This window comes from Corvus kubaryi, unplaced genomic scaffold (genome assembly GCF_017639235.1).
Source record: "Corvus kubaryi isolate FWS band 111438036 unplaced genomic scaffold, C.kubaryi_AGA036_p1.0 split3-73, whole genome shotgun sequence".
Taxonomy (NCBI): Eukaryota; Metazoa; Chordata; class Aves; order Passeriformes; family Corvidae; genus Corvus; species Corvus kubaryi.
The window spans coordinates 7,473,270-7,492,596 of NW_024582091.1; the positions used below are offsets into that span (position 1 = coordinate 7,473,270).

The 19,327-nt window shown below is 36.6% G+C and overlaps 1 protein-coding gene across 1 annotated transcript in view; it reads right to left on the minus strand.

Moving 5' to 3' along the window:
* EYS (eyes shut homolog) overlaps positions 1–19,327 on the minus strand; it is an 854,603-nt gene that overhangs the window by 471,579 nt on the left and 363,697 nt on the right. Inside the window, exon 22 of the mRNA XM_042016808.1 lies at positions 15,027–15,148. Within this exon, the coding sequence (XP_041872742.1) occupies positions 15,027–15,148 (122 nt within the window). The remainder of the gene's footprint in view (positions 1–15,026; positions 15,149–19,327) is intronic.

The window sequence follows — 19,327 nt, forward strand, 5'->3', positions numbered from 1 at the left end:
TTCCTCCCCCCTCTCAGGCTCAGTTTAAAGGCATAGAAAGGCACAAAATTAATTCCTGGGCATAGGGCAGCAGTATGGGATACACATCATAAAGTCACCCCAAGACAGGAAGTTTCTTTAGTAGTGAAATAAGCAATAGCTTGGTTTGATTTCAGTGATGAAGTTCAGGGCAGAAAAGGATTAAACAAAGGAAAAAATAGCTAAAGAAGTTCATCCATTATCATGTGGTTTTGATTCCTCAATACACTAATGTCTGCCATGACCAAGTGATAAATATCTGTCCAAACTCTGTACAGCAAGAGAATGGCCACACAGGAAGAAATATCTCATTTTACCCTCTCACCTCTCTCCAAAGGATTAATCAGTAAGTAAGCAAAGACCAATTTGTCCATCACAGAGTAAATTGGTAGGTAAACACATTGACAGGTGACTGCACAAATTACACTCAAAAGAAAGTCCACCTGCCTTTATCAGCTCTTAGAATGAGGCTAGGAAGCTAAAATTAAGGAAAACACAATTGCTATCTTTGTCATACACACACATACCATTTTTAAATTTAACCAGGATGTAGATACTGGCTTATGGGAAGTATATACACCACCTGCGGTCTACAAGTTGAATCTGAAGTGGTGGCTGAGAAAGCATATATAAAGTACTTGGGGAATGATACCAGGTAATAGCAGACATGCACCCCAAACTGGAGAAAAATTATTTGGGAGGTATATTGCTGGAAAAAGAGATAAAAAGATTAAGTTTCTGCTATTTTAATAGTGTTTAACTGTGTCTTTTGCATGTTTGATGCAAACAGGAAACCTTCAGAGGGCTTACGTAGTTTTCATTCCCTTCCAGTTCACTTGCTTCAGACTTTTAATCATTGTTCTTTTTCTCATTTTTAAGATATACTTTCTTTGTTCTGTATACTTTACTCCCATAATTCTCTGCTCATATTCTTCCCTTTGGTAACAGTATCTAAAATTTATTCCTGATATTCTGTGTATTCAGGAACATTACACTACAAAAAACCCCAAACAAACATATTTTAGAGGAACAGATAGAGAAAGCTGTATTTGTTTGTTTTCCATATATTTCTTCCTTAATCCTCTATTTGAAGCTATGAGTTCACACAATCACAGGGTAACATTCAGTTCAATGAGACAGCAAGCTATATTTCAGCTTTTACTTTGAGCTCTGTTTCAGCTGCAATGCACACATATCTGTTTCAGGGAACAGAATTTTACATCCTACAAAGGGTATTTATACTTTCAACTCCCAAATTTTTAATGCTGCTGTTTACTTTTTTCCATTTTCCTGAACCACAATATAAGATACATCTTATGTCAGGCTGGATGCAAATTTCGGACTACTGGACCCCAGAGATGAGGTACACACTCATTTTTGTTTTGGATAAAACTATTTCCTTATTTACGTCAATAAGAATAACAGCAATTCATCCTATCTCTAAGGCCAAATAAAATTATATTGTTTTCTGTTCCAGTCAGTAAACATTAAAATAATTAAAAATCACTAGTAAAACTGTCTCATTAAAAGGAATGTTTGTGCTTTAAAAGCACAAGTACTGAATTCTTTGAATACCTTTAATTAAGAAAGACAATAAAATAAGTAAAAACTGTAATAAGTAAAACTGAAGATTATTGCTGTCGTATGGCAGGATCACTTGGGCCATATGGCTTGGAACCAGAAAATAAAACATGGTTTGGTATCAACAGTCTTGTTCATAGACCATGACCATGGGGAAAGCTGTTGCTGAAGTTCCTTCCCATCAGTCTTGCCTCCTTAAATTCCTATTTTAGATGCAGCAGAATTTCAATAAAATACAAAAAGAAATACTCCTATGTTTTGGGAGCATTTTTTTTACTCCTGCTTTACAGTTTTGGTTATTATCTAAGGTGCTAGAAAAACTGTTTACCATGTTTAAGTTTTTTAAAACAAATTGTAACAATATTTAAAAACACTGAATCATCCCTTAAAATTTAGGAACTCCCATCTCCCAAACTTCCCAAGACATAGAAAAAGGGTATCATAGTCATATGAAAACTTTGGAATGCAGCTTAGCAAATTATCACAGAACACAAGGTGAAGAGAAAGAAAGGTCTGTTTAAATTTGTGTTCTGTGTGTCAAACGATTTTCTGAGTAGTAGCATTAATTTCTTGAATTACTGCAGATTCCCACAGAGAATGTATATGCATTTTGGCATGTGAAGCTGCTCTTTTGAGTAACATCCTCTATTAACTAAACCCACACTAGACTTTCTTCTGTTCCTGACAAAACACAAAGGGAAGAGAACATAAATTCCTTTTTATCTCACCATCTCTTGTCACTAACATCAGGAGTTGCATTCTTTGCCTATGTGCCCTTCATCCCTCACTTGAACAACAATCAGTACAGCAGCAGCAAGGTAACTCAAGATTTCACCATGCAATCTGAGAGAAAATATGTATTTTGCAGCCTTTTTAACAGGCATCATCTCTCCAAAGATTTGTCAAGAGAAAATCCTTAATTTGTGAAAACAGAGCATCAGTGAATCAATGCTACAATCAACTGTAAGTAAATGATCTGCCTCCAGTACCTTAGGTGGTACTGATTGCCTTTGGTAGAGAAAAAAAGAAGTGTTATTTCATTGTTTCAAGAATCAGAGGGAATCAGTTGTCATGTGGTTTCCAAGAATTACAGCAAGTTAATCTGTTAGACTCAGATGTTGAATAGTTGAATAAATCAGTAATCTGGATGACTCCCTATCTTTCGAGGATTTTGAATAAAAGGCTTCCATCTCCCAAGTTGCCTGTTTGCTTGTGCTCCTCTCTCTTAATGTAATGCTGGTCTTTGATGACAGCTGGGTTTATTGCTGCACCTGTGGAAATTGGTACCTTCAGCATTATTTCCCCTTGGAAATCTCTTCCTCTGTGCAAGATTTCAGCTTAAAGAGCCTAGTTGTTATGGAAAGCAGCTCAATGCCTTTTCTCGGTTTTTATTGCTCTGATATTTTCTGAGAGTTACAGGTAACTCTTACATATTTTAGTATTGATTTTGAGACAAGTCCTCTTTGACCTGAGAAAGCTGAAAGGAAGAAAAATGCTGCACTGAAAAAGCAGAAGCTATTGCCTGAATGCAGGTAACAGCCCCTCCAGGGGAAACATTTGTTAAATTTGGGAAGTTTAGCAATGCAGCACTGTCAATTGACCTCAAAGCTCTTCACCCCATATACAGAGATGGCACTGATTACAGAAAAGAAAAATGAACTCTTTGGGTAGAGTGCTCACAGTGGAAGGGACTTTTACTCTGCAGGAGTAAAGGAGATCTTTCCAGGTCTGTTCCTTCCACCACAGGCAATCAAAATAGGCCAAATAAAGGTAATTAAAATTGCAATCTTTATTAACAATAATTAGCATGGCGACATGAAGTGCTAGATAGCATGCTCCAACTCTGAAATTTTATGAAGCGCAAACAATACAAATCTAGCCCTGAAGATAGATTACCTTGACATTTGGAGAATTTGACATAAGAAACAATTGAACATAATACACACCAATTCAGAAGTCTGTGCAAATGACCTCTGCATAATGATTTGAATGGATGAGCAAAGAATTATTTGTCTCCCTCATATTTCAGACTGTTTTTGAACTCTGCAAGTCATTTAAGCAAGTTTATCAGTTTTGCAGGGCGGTGGGGACGGTGTTTCCAATACTGTATGGAAAATTTTTCAGAATTGTTGATTGATTTTTACTTTGGGTCTACTCAAGCTCCAAGGAAGAGAATCACAGAAGAAACTGTGTGTCTATGGCTCAGGCTGACAACAAAGCACTATCTGATTCAAGAATAGAGGCAAGGGAATAAGAGAATGTATTTGAACAAATGGACTAATGTATTTTTTTTTTTTATTCCAAACATAGAAGACATTGAATTATTTATGCCTAGAATCAATTAGATGCCTATAAAAAACTGATAACCAAGGGTAGATGTAGGATTTAGTATGGCAGAATATATCAGATGATCATGACATCACTTAACCATATAGTATTTATGTTTATATATTTGAAGAGAACTATTGAAACATTTTCAACACTCAGAAGCAGTCATGCTAACTTCAACATTATAAATTCAGATTTTCAAAGGAGCCTATAAAAAATAAAACATTTGGAAAGGCTAGAGTGTGTCATAATTAATAGTGGCAATCTAGAAAATACTTTAGAAATAGATTAAGAAGCAGAGATGTCTCTGTTTTCACATTTGTTATTAGAATAAGAGAAAGAAAAAAAAAGGATTTGAACAAACTGACCATCATTAATATGCCAAATTGTAATCCCTTACCATTCACCTAATAGTGACAGAGGCAGTAACATTTCATCTTTCAAGACTAAATTTACCAAAGATAACCTAACACAGATCTTGATTAGGTTAGCCTAAGAATAATTATATAAATAAACCCTTAAAATTTTTTTTCAAGGAATGTTTAAATTTCCAAATATGTAAATAGGAAAAAAACCAAAATTAAGCATCTTCGAGTCAGACAGTATTTCTCAGTGTTATAAACAGACAAGCAAACAAACAAATATATCTGCACTGCTCAAATGCTGCAATCACACATGCAGTAGCTATTTCTCTACTGCAGATTTTGTTAGAAAACCAAATTTGATTTGTCATGTCCTGCCAAACAACATTTCAAAAAATAGCTCTGTCCTTATAAAGATTATTGTTCTGATATAAGCTATAAAAGCAAACAACAAAAATTATTTTCAGTTGATCTGCAAGAGTCAGTTATGTCTTTATCTTCCTTTGATATCTACTGTAATAAAAACAATCCAACTTTCTTCTATGGGTGTCTCACTGAGTTATTTCAGTAGATCAAACCTATGAAAATTTTATGACTGTCCCTTCCAGATAGGGAATGAACAAGTCCAAGAGACATACATATAACAATGCTTATGGATGCTCACAGAGAGCTGTGATTTTTGTATTTGTGGTCCCTTTTCTCCACCTGTGACCTTCAAAGATAAAGGCTCCCTTTTATAACTCTGATGGATTTTTTTTATATATCCAAACTGGCATTTGGTAGAAGAAAATGTGATGGTTACTGCATTAATCTGCTTGCTATTGCTGAAGAGTGAGCACTGGTTTATAGAGGAGCTCTAACAATGTACAATCTGTAATTGCAGTCCAAATAAACTTCTATAATGCTTCTATTGATCTAACAGAGCACACACAGTTTAAATCCCAAACAAATCCAAAAAGACTATTAATTAAAATTTTGTTACCTATAGAAACTAGTGATGGGGAAGCCAATGTTGATTTTCTAATTGTGTATAGTTTACTTATACTAGAACCATTTAATGTATAACTTGTATATGTGTACATATATTTCATATTGTAGTGTCATATATAAGCAATTATTTCAAAGATGCAACTGTTTTAACTGAATAACTCATACTTTTTCAAACTTGTTTTTTCTAAATATACAATAATGCCCTTCTCCAAAACCAGTTTTGTAGCTCCTATCCCATTCTAATTTTTTTTAAAGAAATTATGTTATGCTATGAAAATAATTCTCTACTTCAAAAGGAAATACCTCATAATTGAAGATGAAACCTTGCTATTGTTTTAGCTGTGAAGTTATTTCAAGACAAAATAAACACATGTAACATCTTAACATTTAAACTGACACAATTAATTTACAAAAATTTTGACCCTTGATCACTTTAGAATTACTTTAAGAACATAGGTAAAAGAAACAATATCTATGAAACCAATGAAATCTCTTCCAAGAAGTGAAACATTGATTTTACTAATGACCTTTCAAATCAAAGGAAAAGGTACTGTTTTTATAGTAATGAGAATGGGATCTACACCCTGTCTTTTTATGTGCAACTCTTTATTACTGATTCTCCGTGGTTCAAAAGGATATAATGTCAGCAGCAATGCCCATAATCCTAGAAAAATTTTGTTCCTTTGTGCATGTATTACACACTGCTGATGCATGAAATATCTAATCTGTAGCTAACAAAGACAGATGGTTTTACCATTGATTTCTAATGAGCCATTTTTAAAGTGTCAACAGCATTTTTGTTTCTTTGCTTGTTTAAACTTCCCATTTTATTAAGGTTCTCCAAATTAAAAATGTGAATGTTCTTTTAGTGAGTGGTTAAATGAAGGGCAAAAGAACAAACAGGAATGAGTCTATTATGAATCATCTACAACAGAAGCATTATAATATTAGGACTAGAAATAATGCGTCAGTGAAATCTGTCTTGAAAACTGTTTTCAGACATTCTTTTTGTGCATTGTCTATCTTATTTCAATCCATTCTACTTTTGATTCTCACCATCCCACACATCATCACATCCCACCACATCCCACCCAAAAATACTTTGTGGTGGCAGCATTTTTGTTATTGAACAGAACTGTAGCTACAAAAGACAAGCCACTGAATTTCAGTTTTAATATCATTGCTATGTAACATGATGAGGGGATGAATTATGTTGAATATGGTCTTTGTGTCCAGCAATTCAGCGAGTTTTGTCTATGAAGATGCTATGGTAGTGTCTGAAGTCTTGCTAAGGTCAAGAGAAAGAGCATCCACAGTCCTCTCATTAGCTGTCAAGCTAGTCATCTCATTGAATGCTATCATCAGGAATGCTTTCCCCTTTGTGAAACCATGCTCCTGGGCACCTTCTTTTCCATCATGTGTGTGGAAACAGTTTAAAGGGTTATTCATTCCTTCACCTTCCCTGGGACCGGGGTAAGGCTAACTGGTCCACAGCTGCCCAGATCCTCCTTCTTGCCTTTCTTGAAAGTAGCAGCCACATTCTTCATTCCTAGCCTTCTTTTTTTCTGCCTTTTCCCATTCTGTTCTCTGACGTATTTCCATTTACTGTCCTTTTTCCAATACTTAGGAACCTCTTCTTGTCAGCAAGACCTTTTCGAGATAATCAAGAGTGGCATCAGAGGGACTTGAGCCATTTCCTTCAGGACTCATGATATCTCCTATGAGGATTCTGTAGCAGAGAATCTCCCAGTGTTTGCCATCACTCATCCTTCCTTCTGGTGTTGCCTCATGACTCAGGTTTAGCTGATTTGGATGCTTCACTGGACAGAACTTCTAGTTTCTCCTCTGCTGTGGGTCACTGAGCCTACTCTGTAGTGGCAGAGCTCAGATAGGACAGGAGGCCTCATCCTGTTGTCAAGCTTACAAGCTTCTAGCCTTCATTGTAACTGGAGTCTCCATTTCCAAAGTCTTATGCAAAGACTCTTCCTGGTTCTCCTTCACTATGTCGCGGAGTTCAGGTTCCTGTATTTGTAGGGTCTTGGAGAGCATGATACTGTTCCCATCTCAGCTTCACAGCGTGCTGACTGCCTCCTGAAGCTCCTTTACTTGGCAACACAGATCCTCCTCCAGCTACAAGTGCTTCCTCCAGGCAAGGACACTATCATCATCAGACTCAGCAATAGGTTCCAAACATTTCTGCAGCTCCAGGCCTACAGAACTGCATCCTCCCCAAGGAGCTCAGTCTGGTTTGAGGTCTCTAATGGGCTGCTCTAGTCACTCTGGTGGATGGTCAGGGAAAGTGCCCTGCCGTACCTCACTATCTAAGCACACAATATCCTCAGTGGAATTTTTGGCCTCTTCTACTATGTTGGCTGTGCTCTGGGCTTGGCAGTTACATACACTCTAGCACTTGTTGAAAGGATGCTTGGCTGTCCTTAATGTGGAGTCAGCTGGAAACAAAAAGTTTGAAGTCCCCATAAATAAAGAAAAGTTGGCAACAAAGCTTGTGGGACACTGAACAGCTTATTAGCAGTCACAGACTTCTGTAGCTATCTCTTCTGGGGAGCACCAGGCACCCTGAAGCTCTTCAAAGGTTCGCAGCAGTCCTCTAATGACCCCAGGAGTTCCCAGGAAACTTTAGCATATTCTAAGCCAGAGCCCATAAACTGCTGTGGAAACTGCTTTGTCTCTTAGCTCATGTATTAGTGCATTATTTGCAATGTAAGTGTTTAACTGCCCTACAGCAACGATGAATTTGGATAACTTATATTGCATTTCATACATTCTCAAAGCTATGCCTGAGGCGCCTTATTATTTTAGAAACTGGTTTACACTCCCTCCATTTAACCTGTGAGTTCATCAAATGATCATTTTATGTCTCTTTGGGTGTTTGTAAACAAAATACATTATGAAACATTTATTTAAAATATATCACTGAATTATTAAATATGCCAGGTGGAACGATGGTACTGTTCATGAAGAAAAAGTTGATGAGCTAATTTTGGAAGGGGAGAAGTATTTTCCAGGTACTTACTATGTTTGGTTTCAATTTTTAATGTTTTATTGAGATTTTGAATAAAAATGTTCTTGTCCTTTGAGAAGATTGTTGAATTATGGCTAAAATATGCCCTAAAGACTGCAGAATGTCAGTGACTTCTTGGTAGATGCTGCTGAGGTGGCACAGCAATATTTTCTTGTTTGCTAATGGCAGTAGAAATCTTAAAGCTCATTTCAATGCATGATAACAAGAAGCATACTACACGTTTCCTGTTTTTGTTAGCAGTATTACCAGACAGGAACTATAAAACCCTTACTAGGTGTGGAGGAAGCACTTGTTTGTGCCTTCACACATTTCTTTATCTAATTCCTTAGTAAATCCATATAAATCTTTTAAAGATGGTTTTGAGTAAGAAATGCATACATAACTTGGTACTAGGAGGAAGGAAAAAAACCATACAATTCTGGATAAAAGATAAGTCAGAAGTGCAACAGACAAATGTTTTGGGAAATGTCTCTCTAGCAAGAGAGAAAGAGTTGGCCAAAGAACCCTGAAGAAATTCCAGATAAGAGTTGCTGCTTGCAATAAAATGTTTTGGCATTTGGTATCTGGGATCATTAAATACTGAGGTAATTCCCATCTATGGGAAAAGCTGCTTCTTGCTTCTGGGAAAAAAAAAATTAAGGAAGAGTATAGCAGTAGTTAAAAGGAATGTCAGTAAAAACAGATGGCAGACCAAACACAGAATTAAATTATAATCATATAAGGACTTTAGAATTCCATGACTGTTTAAAACTCATTCATTTAAGGAGATGGGCATATCTTTAAAATACACTGTGTAAATAGGCATGCTTTTACTTACAGATCTTTCAGATGTTCACACATCCCTAACTTAGGAATCACCTGCTTCTACAACTTGGCACAGAACAATTCATGCATATTTCTGAGAAAATGTGGAAGCTGATTTTGACTTTGCTTTTCCAAATAAATCCTTTGCAGAAGGTGAAAAAAAAAGTGAAACAGTATGCTGATTTTCTGTAACAGTACTGCAATTAAAATATGCATGACACTGAATATATCCTAATGACATAAGACTGGTCTTTTTTATAAGAGCTTAGCACAGGTAGATGACAGTTACACTAATGAAAAACTATTTTATTATTCTGAAAAGATGTGGCTTCAAATGCAAGGGAGCAAAGAGGGAAGCAATAGGGAAGATGTTGTACTTGGAAATGTACTGAGAAAGTAACAAGAAAGAGGCAGGATAAGTCTAACTCTGGTTGACAGTATGGTTATCCAAATTGTCAGCTGGCATAAATCATTATCTAAGTAAAGACAAAGAAAGATGATCATGGCATGGTTACTAATTGAAGAAGTATTGTTAAGAAAGACTAGCACAGTTTGAGATGAGTTCTGAAATCACTCAAAATACTCTCGTCTACAAACACAAATCATTCTTTCAACTGGAGTGTAAAGGGAGGTGGGAAAACCATGGCCTCTTACAGGACAGGATAAAGGACAAAAGAGTTTAAATTAAGAACATTTAAATACAGAGAACATTTTTGCACATCAGCAATAATTTCTCAGAAGTGCTTAAGGAACTCTAGCCTCAAATTTTAAGGTGACATTGGCAGTTACCAACTTTCATCCTTGCAGAACTTAATGGGAAGGGGAGGTTTCAGCATTTTATAACACAGCCATGTTTATAATAGCTGTAACTGTGAAGGGGTAAATGGAGACCTGTGATATAGTTGCACAAACAGGGTGTGAGAAAACATGCCAGAACCAAAATATCAAGGATAAGAATGAGCAGGCAGGAAAAACCTCTGTCTCCAAAACAAAAAAACCCAAACAAATAAACTAAATAACAAGGGATCCTGTTTGCAAAAGTAGTATGAAGGGGAGTTAAGACAGCATGAAGAACTGGACTTCAGTTTACACTGATATTATAAAAAGTTTTATTAGTGGATGGATTCAAGTGCTGACAAGGAAAACTTTTCTGTAGTCAATGGAAGCAAATACTGAACCTGTCATAAAACATAAAAGATAGATAAATGACATAAGAAAATATACTTAGGTAGGTCTAATTTCCTGTTTAGTATGGAGAAGTCTATTTGTATGTTATAAACAGAAAAGCAGCAGTAAGGCACCATTTTTATTCTTTATAAAAAACTCAACAAGAAGTATTGACAAAATGGTAAATAGCATGAATATCTGTGATTTCATGTGAATATACAGAAAGAACTGAGTACTTTGGAAAGGCACTTGATTCATTCTCCAAGTTCTAATATCATAATGATTACAGCCAAGTTCCAAACTATTCTACATCACTAGAAACTCCATTTCATCCATAAAGTTATGTTGCCTTTTATTTGGCAAGAAAAGTTGAATAGATTTTCACTTAAATGTTGGTAACAGCAAAGGAGACACAGGGGCTTTAATTAGGTGTCATGGGCTAGCAAAGCATAGTCCCGGAAGTGATGTTCTTGCAAAGGGGTGCTTACAGCTCCTCTATGACCTGACAGAACCTATCAGCTGGCCAGTTTGAATATGGACAATTCTTCAAGCCACTTAAAATTTTGACTGTCTCTGTGATCCACACTTAAGAATAGACAAACCCCGGGCAGAGCTCTCTCATTTCCAGTGCTGGGACAGGTGGCTGCGGGCCCTGTGTGGGGGCCAGCGGGCCTGGCCCAGGCCCTGCTTGGGCCAGGCCGGGCTGGGCCATGGCCATCCTGGAGCTGATGGGCCCTGTTCCACCCACGGAACAGCCCCACAGCTGGAGCAGCCCAGCTCCCCCTCTCCAGTGCGGCCAAGATTCAGCTGAAAGCTGCCCACTGCTGCCTGGCAAAGATCATGTGACCAACAGCGATAAGCCACATTCCAGCTGCAAGGCCCAGGTGAGATTAACCCTTTTAGTGCTGTGAAGAGCTGAAAACCTGAGGGAGGAGAAAGAGGAGATGCTTAAAGCTGAAATTCTGTTGTAAAGCTATGATGTATCAGAGTACCCATTGTAATTTCATGAAGGCATAGGGGGTGGAGGGTTCAACTTGTACTTGTGAGCAAAAGCACCTGTGCCGAGATAGACGGATGCTGAAGCAGCTGTAATTTGATGAGAAGTTTGAACAGGGAGAGATGGAAGTGATGAGGACTTTTGCTCCAAATGGAAAGGAGAAAACCTCAGTTCCTAGAGATGCTCCCAGAGATAGTCCTAAAGATGAAGCTGAAGAAGACCCTTTGCTTCCAGGGAAGGAGAAGGGCCTCTATTCTTAGAGATGAAATGCTCCCAGAGATGGGTGAAGAGAACTTTTGTTTCTGAACAGCTCAACCTTAAAATTGCACCCCAGTAGCTCAAGATTGGACCCTCGAAAGCAGTTGTGGGAAAAGCTGCAAGTCGTGGGAAGGGACTCTCACATGTGAGCAGAGAACCAACCCGAGCGGCTGTCTTGTTGTGATAGTTTCTCCACAGCATGGGCAAGAGAGACTCCTCTTCCTAAATGAACTGAACAAGGTTATTACGGAAGTGGTAAACAGACTGAACATCGTAAGGGTTGTCTTCTTACATTGTCAGTGGGAGAAGGGAGAAAGGTGGGGGGAGGAGAAGTGTTCTGAAGGTGTGGCATGATTTTATTTTTAATTTTTTTTTAATTATACAATTTTTATTATATATTATATATTATTATATATTATTTTATTTTATTTTTCCTTTTTTTAGGTCTATTAATAAACTTCTTTATATTCTTTCAAGTTTTGTGCCTGCTTTGCTTTTCTCCTAATTCTTATCTCACAGAAGGTAAACAGTAATGAGTATCTTGGACCAAACCACTACATTAGGGTTTGATGTTACTAGGGCTAAACCTCAGAATTATCAATACAATAGAGAAGAAATAAAGAATTCAGCTGATGATAAATGAATCAGTCTATAAATGTTCAGAGCCATAATTTGAGATTTCATGTTATCATGAGAATTAAAGTCACAGGTTCTGGAAATATATGCATGAAATATATGCATGAATTTTTTCTAAATTAATTTATTTGCCATGTGCCATGTGCCAAACTGAAAACTGAGAAGGAAGAAAAAGATGTCTCTCATTTTATCGGCTGAACATAAATTAACTTGAATGAAAGGGGGCTTATGTTAAAAACCATTCACATTCAACAATTCAAGCTTGACTACTGGTTCAGCACCTTTCTTACCTGATTTTTTAAAATAAAAATATGCATCTGAGAATATTTGATTTTTTTTCCTGTTGGAATGTGATTTATTTTCCTATGATGGAATCCATAAAGAAAGATATTCATTTCTGGAAGTCTTGTTGATACTTCAGTTTTTCCAGATAGTTTTCACTTCAAGATTCAACAACTGATAGCCCCAGATAAAGAAAATGAACTCAAAATTGAAGTTTTAAATTGTATTTATGGTTTGTATTATTATTGTGTTATCACAGATTTGAATTTGGCAGGAAAATGTTTCATTTTGCATTATATTCACTTTTTTCCTATACAAAAATATATTTTTAAGCTGTTGCACAATAAATTACTTTTTTTTTAAAGTAACTGATGTTTTCAGCTGGACTTGCAAATATTTAAGAGAAAGTAAACTAATGAGGATTACCAAAGCATAAAAGAAAGATAAATTTATCTGTTCTTTACATTAATTTAAGTTGGAAGTGATATCAAGTACCAGTCATGGTGTGGCCAACTTCAAAGAAATTCAGAAAATTCTGAGTATTGCTGCCAGCACCTCAACTTATAGCAGGAAAATAAACAGTGCCAAAACGGCCACAGGCTAGAAAACTTTATTGCCTATCACTGTTGGATTCTCAGAGCAGTTGCTGGCCTGACTTTGGTCCAGACTAATGCCTGTCCAAAATAATGCGTGGGCACAGCTTGAGAACACCAATGATCGTTTCTGTTAGGCAACTATAATCCATTTATCCTGTTTTGAAAACTACATTTAGTTTTAAAGATATGGCTGGATGTCCTGAGGTTCAGGTACCAGTTAACTGCCACTCCTTAGCTCCTGTAAGAGAAATACTTTGTCTTGATGTAGCTTTTAAGAGAAAAGTATTTACAAACCAACACATTTTTTAAATTAAGAGTAATTATGGTCTTTTAGCATCTGTGTGTACAAACAAGGACAGGTCTAATGACTGAAATGAAATTACTTTATGTTATAAAAATAAAACACTAATTTTACTTGGTGTTGCCAAGTCTCAGAGTCACTAGGTATCTCTGAAGATGCTGTTTTGTTTGGTATATCATGCCCCTGTTATATGATGATTCAATCGTATGTCTGATTTTCCTGTTCTGTTATGTCAGCTAGGACAAATAGCTGAGAAAAAAATACGCGTGGTGTTCATGGTTCAAACCAATTTTCTTGTAAACATTCTCTGTAACAGTTCAGTATTTGCCAAATCCAGAAAAAGTACATTTTGAGAATTCTAACTTTCAATAAAATATAGAGAGTCCTTGGATTTGTGCATCCAGCTATGAATAAAATCAGAAAAAGCCCTGTTACTTTCTGCAATATATATAATGCTTCTAGAGGCTGAAAAAATTGGCTAAGTGTAAGGACAGGTAAGGAAGGATTCATGCCTGCAAAATATCTGTCTACCTAAAATTGTCCTTGAGGGTGGCAGACTACTAAGAACTACAAGCATCAGAAAAATAAGAATCACAGAAGTAAAAATATTTTAAAATTATTTTATGTCCCAACAGACTTTAAAAAGTGAAAAAAAAAGGCAATTAAAAAGATTTTAACAGGTTTTCTCAACATTGCTATACTTTCTTTTATTAGAATAAAAATATTTTATCAAACTAGAATGTTTAATACCACAAAAAAATACAGCTCTAGGACATCAAAACCATTTTTGGTTAAGTTCTTAACAAAAATTAATTAAATGAAAATATTATATTATACATACTATGTTATTTAACTTAGTCTTGTTTGGCTATTTGGGGAATTATTTCCCCATTGTCAACTGTGGTTAAGTTTCCTTTCTGATTATTGTCTATATTACCAGGAATATAATCACTGTACAACCACTAGCCTATGTACCATGTGCAATTATTACACCAATCTCTATATGCAGACACATCTGTGTCTATTAAGAATTTACAGGACTCTTCTATTATTGGCATCATAATATAGACAAACCCTGGCTTGATGGAGCAGAAGCTGATTACTAGATTGTGTATGCTACTGAAATAAAATAATTTTTAAACCATAAATGCATGCATGAAGTAAAGATTGGGGTTTAAGTTAAAATTAATGTGGTTAGTGTCAAATCCTCATGCTTTGTCTGAGGGGATATAAATTTTAGTTAGATTACTATTTTGTTTGTATTTTAAGCCACAAGGTGGCAGCAATGATATGATCTCTTCATCCAACTGCCCACTACCACTACTTTTCCTCTTCAAAGCATCTCTTGTATTTATAGGGCAAATATGAAAGAAAGGGAGACTATATTTCCTTTGACAAAGTACAGCTCCAAACTGTGTTACTTGCTAAATGTTTTTAAATCATGCTTTTCTCTTTTCCTTTTTAAAAAAAATTTACATGTACAGTTTATTATATCTGCTGGCTTGACATGAAAGTACAGTGAAACACTGTATCCATGACACAAGGTGTTTGTCCATTTGGATAATAACATTCCTTCCCAAGCTGAGAAACAAAACAATAGCTGGATGCACAAGCCTGGCCTTCCTGGAACATGACCATATAGTGACAAAAGGGCAATGCTTACCGATAGCTGTTGAAAAGGTCCATGCAGGTGCCATTGTTTCTACAAGGCTCTGAATTACATTCATTTGATTCCTTTTCACAAAATTTTCCTTCCCATCCAGGCAAGCAATCACACTGGTATTTCTGTAATACATTAAGTAAAATAAACAATCTGTTACTCTTTGTATTTTAATGCAATTACAAAAGTATTATTACTAATTGTTGGAAAACATTAACAGTCAACAAAACAACTTTGGGAGTTTTTTTAAAAGCTGAGTGCATAAATAAATTACCACAGGATGATAGTGAAATGTGTGATGTACCAGAATTGTGGCATCTACTGGTATTTAGAGTCTGCAAATAGCATTGCTGCATTTTAGGTTTTTTTGTTATTAAAATTTGGAAAGAGAGACAATTATGTTTCAAAGATATATGGGCTATGAGCTTCATATAAACAGCAAAGAGAAATTATTTAATTTCCTAATACACTCTAAAAATATAATAAATTAAGAGTCAGAACTCGGAAGGGAGTCCAGATTGAGCAGTTGACCCAGACCTTTCTGTAATGATACTCTTACCCTCTCCTGCCAAATTAAAAGCTTAGAATATTTTATTGTTGCAAAGATAACAAAAAAGAAAGGAAGTTAGTAATTTGAAGTCACACTAAGTATGACTGTCCTGGAGTGTGAAACAGCTCCACTGATACCAGTACATCAAATGAACTTATCTACATGTATATTCTACTATATCTGGTCAAATGAACATTTGCATCAACCAGCATAGTGTATTTGTGATTTATATTTTCCCAACTGCATTCTGTTTGTTTTGTGCTCATGTTGATGAACATCATTGCTACATTTGCTTGAGATACACCCATGATTTCTGTGACATAGATTTTCTAAATCCACTGGGATAAACTTTAAAAGTCAGGAAATAAAATTGAAGGGTATCTTTCTGATTTAAGATAGGGCATGGAATATGAGCAAATGGAACCAAGTTGAGTAGGAATGTTGGCCTGCTGGAGGGTAGGAAGACTCTTCAGAGGGATAATGGACAGGTTGGATCAATGGGCCAAGGCCAGTTGTGTGAGGTTCAACAAGGCCAAGTGTTGGTTCCTGACCTTAGGTCACAGCAACCCCAGGCAGTGCCACAGTCAGGGGGCAGAGTGGCTGGAAAGCTTCCCAGCTAAAAAGCCCTGGGGGTGCTGGTCAACAGCCAGCTAAACATGATCCAGTGTGTGTCCAGGTGGCCAAGAAGGCCAATGACATCCTGGTCTGGATAAGCAATAGTGTGGCCAGCAGGACCAGGACAGTGACTGTCCCCCTGTACTCAGCACTGGTGAATCCACACCTTGAGTGCTGTGTGCGGTTCTGGGCCCCTCACTACATGAAGGACATTGAGGGGCTGGACTGAGTCCAGAGAAGGACAACAAAGCTGGTGAAGGGTCTGGAAAACGAGTCCTAGAGGGAGTGGATGAAGGAGCAGGGGTTGTTTGGTCTGCAGGAAAGGAGGCTCAGGGGAGACCTTATGCATCTCTACAACTTCCTGAAAGGAGGTTGTAGCAAGATGGGGTTGATCTCTTCTCTCAGGTAAGAAGTGACACGACAAGGAGAAATGGCCTCAAGTTGCACCAGTTTAGGTTGCATATTAGGAAAAATTTCTTCACTGAAAGAATAGTCAAGCTTTGGAACAGGGTGCTCAGGAAAGTGGTTGAGTCACCATTCTCATAAGTGTTCAAAAAACATGTGGGTGTGGCACTTGAGGACATGATATGGTGATGCACATGGTGGTGCTATATTAACAGTTGGACTTGATGATCTTAGAGTCTTTTTCAAAATTAATAATTTTATGATTCTATAGGAGACAGAAAGATTGTGTTAAAATATTTTGTTCTTTTGATATGTAATACAGAGAGGTGAACTTGGAAAGAGAAAATAATTTTCTGTGATTTGTGTCAAAGAAGAAAAAGAAAATACATTTGAGACAAATTACATTACTAGCCCACAGATTAGTGTTTCCTATTACATATTGACCCTGAGATTAGCTCAGTTAGTTACAGCATGGTGCTAACACCAAGGTTCAATCCCCATATGGGCTATTCACTTTGGAGTTGGACTTGGTGATCCTTGTGTGTCCCTTTCAACTCAGAATATTCTGTGATCTGTGATAATAGCCACACTCAAATATCTCAGTTCTCTGCATATTTATCAGTATCAAATGGGAAAAAATGAGCACTACTAATCCATACCCATAAATAAAAATCAGACACCTCTTAAAAACTGTTCTATCATCAGGTTAGGTTTTTGTATATACTAGGAATGAGAGATAACTTGTTTCCAAAAAACTGTTCAGGAAATGGATTACAAAATTAGAAGTGAAAGGAGGCTTGCCAATAGTTTTGTTTAGAAAGCAGCAGTATTTTTCTAGTCTCACTAAAATTATCTTCCAATCAAATGCTGAAATTCTGTTGTTTGCAGATTTTTCATTACATAAGGATTGTCACATCAAGCACAAAATATTACTCACATTTATGTATATCATGCACATGTGCAGAATAAACTACAAATTCTTACACATTATTTCTTCTCTGTGTAGTTTTATGGTAACTGAAAGTGCAATGTTGCAATAAACTATACACAAGTGTAAGCAGATAAAAAGGGTTTTGATAGATACAAGTCTTTACAGAGAAGAAACTGAGTCCTGGTGGACACCAGGTTGGACAAGAGTCAGCCATAGGCCCTTGTGGCCAAGAAGGCCAAGAGCATCCCGGGCTGCATTAGGAGGAATGCTACCAGCAGGTTGAGGGACGTGATCCTTCCCCTCTACTCAGCCCTGGGGAGGCCACATCTGAAGTGCTGTGTCAATTCTGGGCTGCCCGGTACAAGAGAGATATGGGGCTATTGGAAAGTGTCCAGCCAGTAATATTATTAAGAGATTGACACATCTCTCAAATGAGGAAAGGCTGAGAGAGCTGGGATTGTCAGTCAGGGCATACCATACATGAACAACATAAATGACAAGAAGCTGCAGTAGAAAGCATGCAGTGGATCAAGCAAGAGACTGAAGGAACAGAGTTGGACACCTATTTATATGTTGTTCCGCTTTGTTTGTGCTATGTATTACTATCCACTGGAGACAGGTTAAAATAAATGGTACCTTTCAGTTCCTGCAAACTGTCTTTTGCTTGTCCTCTAAAGAACACAATAAATGCATAAATGACACTACAGTTACTCCTTGTACATAGCTTTCCCTTGTACAATATATAGCACAGTATGCTTAAGAAGGGTGGATTTTACAAGCTATAACAGGGTCAAAATTTCTGATGCCTTGTACGCATACCCAGAACCACATATGTACATGAGCATGTCTTTATCCAAGTAACTGAGTAAGTTGTAAGAAAGTGCCATTCAAGTGCATTTGCAAATTTTCCTTTCTCCAACACAGTAAATGAAGAATTAATCATTTCCTTAAGCCCTAGTCAATGCTACTTTACTAGGAAATGGCAGCTGAACACCTGTAAACAGAAACTACAATGAAAAATGTTCATCACACACAGCAAAGATCTGAATTATGAACAAGGCAAATCTTCAAGCCTGTCCTTTGTATATATAGGTTGAGCAGAATTTTTATCATGCAGATATACACTCCAGATATGTTTTCCATGCCTAGAGAAAAAATGGAAGCAATTTAATTTTTAAAGATACCATGGGGTTGAAGCATTTTTGGGGGCATCTTAAAGTTTTTAATTCACAGAAAGAACAAAAAATACCTCACCTGTAAACAGAAACACACAAAAGGAAACACAGAAGTTTGTTTGAAGTTCTTCTGCCAGACCAGTATTTCATGGGGGACAGCTCTTTTTCCATTAAGGCCAAAAAGGATGAACATATTGTAAGACTACTTATCATTGGCACATAATGTGAGATGTACTCCAGCCTCAATAGAAAGCTTCATCACAAAACCCTTGCCTGTTGGAAGCAGGGCTTTTTTTCCTACATAAAGACCTTCAAGCAACTTCATTTTGTTAGTGTTAAGAGCAGTTCATTTAACCTTGTGAAATAAATGTGACCATAAAAATGTAAGCATCTGTGAAATCATATTTGCAATTGCTCTACACCATATTGAGATCCTAACATTATTTATGCACCCTTTTTTGTTAATTTGAGGGTCTTTTCTGAGTTGCTACTTTAGGGCTTTACTTTTAAGTTATTATTTATTTAACTATTTGCATAATCATACATATTCACTAACAAAATTAGATTCCCATTTGTCATTATAGCATTGTATTCATTGTTCAGGTCTGTTTGCACTTATATCCTAAAT